This window comes from Stegastes partitus, unplaced genomic scaffold (genome assembly GCF_000690725.1).
Source record: "Stegastes partitus isolate 25-593 unplaced genomic scaffold, Stegastes_partitus-1.0.2 Scaffold1301, whole genome shotgun sequence".
Classification (NCBI taxonomy): Eukaryota; Metazoa; Chordata; class Actinopteri; family Pomacentridae; genus Stegastes; species Stegastes partitus.
This window is the reverse complement of record NW_007579032.1, coordinates 93226-99062: the sequence shown is the minus strand read 5'-3', so window position 1 is coordinate 99062 and position 5837 is coordinate 93226. Positions and strand designations below refer to the sequence as shown.

The 5837-nt window shown below is 36.1% G+C and overlaps 1 protein-coding gene across 1 annotated transcript in view; it reads right to left on the bottom strand.

The window, feature by feature from the left end:
• kcnk3b (potassium channel, subfamily K, member 3b) overlaps positions 1 to 4725 on the bottom strand; it is a 6116-nt gene extending 1391 nt beyond the window's left edge. Inside the window, exon 1 of the mRNA XM_008298277.1 lies at positions 4393 to 4725. Coding sequence (XP_008296499.1) covers positions 4393 to 4675 — 283 coding nt within the window. The 5' untranslated portion in view covers positions 4676 to 4725. The remainder of the gene's footprint in view (positions 1 to 4392) is intronic.
• Positions 4726 to 5837: the final 1112 nt, after the last annotated feature.

The following is a 5837-nucleotide window of genomic DNA, read 5'->3' as shown; positions in this document are numbered from 1 at the left end:
TCAGAAAAAAAAATCACTTAACATAAGAAGTGCTGCCTAATAGAAAAGCAATACGATACAAGTACGATATATCACTGAAAATAAAAATAAGTACGCTTTAATGATACTAGAATGGAAAGGAATGCCAGCATGATTCTGAGATAAATGAAAATGAAATGCTACACACAATAATGAAATGTTGCACATTAACTCAAAGTATTACACATGAAATTAAAATACTGCCCATTACACTGACATGTCGCAGCAGAAAAAAGAAATATTCCACATTAAATTGAATCATTGCACATGAAAACGTCATGTAACGCATGATAATAAAATATTGCACATTCAATTGAGATATAATGCATTAAAACTGAAACACTGCACCAGAAAAATAAATATGTTATTGCACATTAAAATGAAATGCCAAGCATGAGAATAAAATATTGTACATTAAATTAAAATGTAAGTATTGCAACAGAAAAATGAAATATTACACATGATACTGTAACTGACTGGAATCTAACTAGTGAGAAAAGTAATATTGCAAAAGATATAGATAGATAGATAGATAGATAGATAGATAGATAGATAGATAGATAGATAGATAGATAGATAGATAGATAGATAGATAGATAGATAGATAGATAGATANGATAGATAGATAGATAGATAGATAGATAGATAGATAGATAGATAGATAGATAGATAGATAGATAGATAGATAGATAGATAGATAGATAGATAGATTGATTGATTGATTGATTGATCAGGTTTCGGTGTCATTCAGTGACACAGTTTGACTGAACTGAATTATCTTCCTACTACAGATTGCAAATAAAAAAACTGACAACAAAACACAAACACACGACGGCAGTAATAGAAAATAAGAAGTTCACACCTTTGCGCACACGATATGATATAATGTGGTGTGTGTTTGTGGTATTTGACACCAAACTTCTCACCTAATGTGATTATTTAAAAGCAGCTGCTGGATTCACATCCACAGGAAACAAACACTCCCACCGGATCCTCTCATTAATGTCACACCGTTCAGCTTCACTCCAAACTGTGAAGTAACAGCTCTGTATTTTTACCTCCCACGTTCTTCTGAGCTCAGATGTTGGTAAACGCAGCGAATAAAGCACAAAGGCATCACTTTTTTATTCACCTAAACTGTACTGAGAAACACTGAACCAGAAAATTTAAAAAAAACTTTTCCTACATGTTTTTGAAATTTTCATCCGGGGGTGTAGATTTCATTTGAACACCGGCGGAGACTCATAAAGCATCAGGTCTGGAGATTCTCCTTCCTTTTTTTCCTGCACTCTGGTGAATCTTTATGCACCAATTTATGTAATTTCTGCATCAGGTAATGGTTGAAATGTCTTTATTTAAGACATATTTGTATAATATTTACAAAGTTCAGGCCTCACGCTGTAAAAAATTAAACAAAATCTAAAGATCCCCCAAAAAATAATAAAAGTCTGGCTGCAGAGGTGTATTTTTTTTTAGCAGAATTAACAGTTAAAACTGTAATTTTACAGAAAAAAACAATAAATTGTGATTTGTAAAAATACATTTTTTGATGGGGATATTATTTACAGTTTTTTTCTTTTTTTAACAGTAATTTTACTTGTTATCTACAATTCCTCTATAAAACAACAGTTTAAATTATTTAGTTGTTAATATGCTGAATTTTCTTCCAAACTACAGCAAGTATTGGTAAAACAGTCCATGTTTTTGCTGCTTTAAATACAATAAAATGAATTTAAAAGAATTTAAACATCCATTTGTAAGTAAATCTGTGCTTACAAATGGATATTTGTTCTTATATGTGGATGTTATTTACAGTTTTCTGTTTGTTTTTTAAAGTGACTTTACTAGTTATCATCTATGATTTAACAAACCAAGAAAAAAAATCTGTAAAATAAAAAAATACACTTTTTTCAGTCATTAATATTTATATTTTTTCTTTGAAATAACGGCAAATATCTGTAAAATAATTGCTTTTTGGGGGCTGATTTAAAGACAGTAAAAGACGGAATTTTACTGGCAAATGTTGTAAAACAGCAAATTACTATTTGTAAAAACACAGATTATGTTGTGGACGTTATTTTTTTTACAGTTTTGGCCTGTTTTTATATGTTTAACATGTAAATTAATACATTTTTCTGTCACTTTACCAGCTATTATCTGTAATTTCACAAAACAGGGAAAATGTGGACAACAATCCTTTTTACAGTGCAGGTGTCAAATCAGAATATAAGATATTTATGTGTGTTTTCCACATCAGATTGCCTGTAAACTCTGCTTTCACGCTGCAGCTCTGTCGACCACCGGCTCTCGTGGGAACATGAAAGCTCGATTTACAGTTAAGAAAACAAACAGAGTAGCTTCTGAAACTCTGCCCAGAAAAAGAAAAGGACAAGTTAAGAAAGTTTGACAAATGCAACCGGATTGGAGTCGATGTGGCCTCAGCCATGTCGGGATCAGCAAGGTTTTCCCATCATTGGAGCATGGACGTCACAAAGTGCGCAACAGTGGCTTTACGCGAAGCACCAAGTGAAGCAAGTCAGTGAATGAACTGAAACACATCACGCTGCAACTTTTTTTGGCTGGTTGAACACAGAGCACAGTTCTAATTTTCCATGACTAATCGACAGGAGAATCTGTCTGACAGAACATAAATGACTTCCATTTAAGGGTTCCTGGACACACTGGGTTTATTTTAGACATGTGTTGACATTCAGGCTCCACATGTGCAGCAGCAGCAGTAACAGGAGAGAAGCTCTGAAGGACGGTTAGGTTGCAAAAGAGTCACAATATCAGCTCTGTGGAAATGTTTCCGCTGCTGGGAGTCTGTTGTTGCCCAAAAACAGGTTCTCCGTCTGCAGCGTCATGCAGCTGTTGAAACCACATGATGCAACACGACCAATTTGTTTCACCATTTAAGTCTGAAGCACGAAGCTCAGTTTGTCAAGTGCAAAGTCACATCTGAGTGAATCTGAATCAAAAAACTATGTAGGATGCTTCGTCAGAGCTACACCACGTCGAAGAAATGACGTTTTACAGCTTTTCAAAATGTATTTTTAGTTTTTTTTTATGCAAATGCACGCCACAAAAAATTACTCTTTCAAAGTGTTGTTATGAAAGTATATCTGGTAAATTTGTATGTTTTCTTAAATTTGTGTGACAGTAGATGTCACAGAAAAAACTAAATATCACAATATCAGTTTTTAAAAATATATACAGTTACAGTTTTCATTTTACAAATACACACAAATTAGACCTGGTGTTTGTTTTTTTTGTAGAAAAAAGTCTATATGTGAAGGGCCAGTGTGTGGCATTAAGGAGGATCTATTATCAGAGATTAAATATCGTGCTCATAATGATGTTTTTGTTGGCGTATCATGATCTGTAACGCCTGGATGAAAAATATTCTGTTTGTTAATTTTTGAGAAAAAGAAAATATGTGAAAAATTTAAAAATAAATCATGACTATAGCTAAATACAGAAGACAGTAAGAGCATGTAAGTTGGTTTATGTTGCACAGACTGAGCAGGGAGGTGTAAAGTCTTTGCTCCGTCCGACTGTGTGATGCACTTTTTGAACTTCAAGCAACAAAAAATAGTGCAACACATAGGCAGGAAAATACACAAAAACTTATAAAAAGAACAGGCAAATACATGCAAAATGATTCTATTGTGTGTATATTTAAATACAGCATCATTTTTCTATCACGTGTTGTAAAATATTAAAGCACCTTTTCTATATTTTTCAAAGCACCTTTTACCGACTGTAGGAGAATTCTGCACTTTTTTAAGCACATTTTTTTCTGAAGCCATAATGACAACAAGGTTTTGTTGAGACTTTACACACATTTGAAGCAGTTTTTGAAGCAACACGAGGAGATGAAACGAGACTCGACTGTCTTCCTGTTCAGATAAATTAAAGATTTATACAGAAAAATATAGATTTATTTATGAAGGAGGACTTTATTTACAGAACTGCCCTGTTTATTTAGGGGAAATGAATGCTTCATTATCATTATAATTATAATTATCATCTGTAGTTTGACAAAATAGGGAAATTCTGTGTAACAGCAGCAAATTGCTCCAAACAAATTGCAGTTCAAAACTTTATTTTTTTAATGTATGTCAGGTAGAAATCTAAACACTGTTGAACTATATGAAGTCTCTGATGTCTTGAGATTCTTCTGGGTTTAAATCTTATTTTTTCTTGTGCAACCTGCAGATTATTTTCCATCTGGAGGTTTATAACAGTAAAGAGCAGTTCATCAATCTGAGGCAGGAGGACTCAGGGATAGAAATCCTGTCTGCGGCCCTGAACTGAGCGTCTTTTCTGTACAAATACAACATAATACTCATAAATAAAAAAAGCGCTGCTCACCTATAGTCGTGATCACAGTGATGGCGAAGTAGAAGGAGCCCGCGAACTTCCACTGGACACCGGCTTTGTGCGGTTTGAGCTGCAGGACGACGTGCTCCAGCTCCTCGAAGTTCTCTTTGGTCAAGTTGTATTTGCGCATGAGTTCGTACTTTCTGGCGTCGAGCTTCCTCTTGTGGCTCTTCTCCTGCTTGGACTCCAGCGTCTCGAACACGGCGGCTCCGACCACCAGGTAGGTGAGGATGCTGACGATCAGGACCAGAGTCCGGGCGTTTTGCCTCTTCATGGTAACACGGAGCGGAGCGATGGAAGCTGCGGCTCTCTGCGACCTTCTGCTGACGGACTCTGGAGACGGAGCTGCTCTCTCAGCACCACCCCCACATCACAGTTGGGTTGCTACTGTATTTGGACTATTTGTCACCGACTTATATTTAGATTCCGCAGAAAAAAGAAAAAAAAAAAAAAGGAACGCACACAGGGTAAATCCCACAGACCGTCCTGGAGCTCAAATCAAGCGCTCACCTTTGGAGAGTTTTTACGCATAGAGGGGCCAAAATTGTTGCGCACAGGTCGAGTTCAGCCTCCAAACGCTTACAAATATGACTCGTTTCATGTGTTCATTCAAGTACAATATTTACCCGGCTGCTATTTAAACAGACTAGCTCTACTGGCTTCACAAGTTGTCTAGCAACCCAATGATAACCATACTTCCCATGTGCAAATATTTAAAAGAGGCACATCCTTTGCGCGCCGAGCTGCAGGGCTGCAAGCTTCCCAAATGCAAACCTTAATCCAACAAGAGCAAATTGACTTCCAAAATGCTCCCCCCGGAAAAAAAAGAGCCTTTATTATGAAACAGCTTTCAAGAAGATGTATGTTGTTTGGATTATGACGAACTTGGGTCTCAGCCCAGAAGTCTGTAGATTTGAACCTCATAATTGCATCATTTGTAAGTTATTTCAGATAAAGTTATTTGAAAATCTGCTCTCTGCGCAGTAAGATCATCCCGCTTTCTCTCTATGCTCAGCCCATTAATATCACAGTGAGTGCAGCCAAGCTGGACCAGTCAGACTGTGTGCTTTGGATTTAATATGTGATGATTTACAGCTACAGTGAACATAAAATCATGTTCAATATAATTTGACTTTTTTTTTGACAAGAATGTACCAATAAAGACTCCTTCATGTCAAAGTGACAACATTTTTTCTACAAAGTGCAGTAAATTAATTAAAAATATATCCCGTGACACATTTATTCAACACATGTGCGGCCAGTTGGTGCTAGAATTCACACAACTGGTGAAATGGAGATCGTCTGAGTGCAGAAAATGTGTCTCAGTGATTGTAACGTAAAGGTACCTGTATCTGGAAGGTTCAAGTATGAGTCAAGGGATCAATACAAGAAAATGTCCAAGTCACTGAATATCCCTTGGAGTACAGTTAAATGCA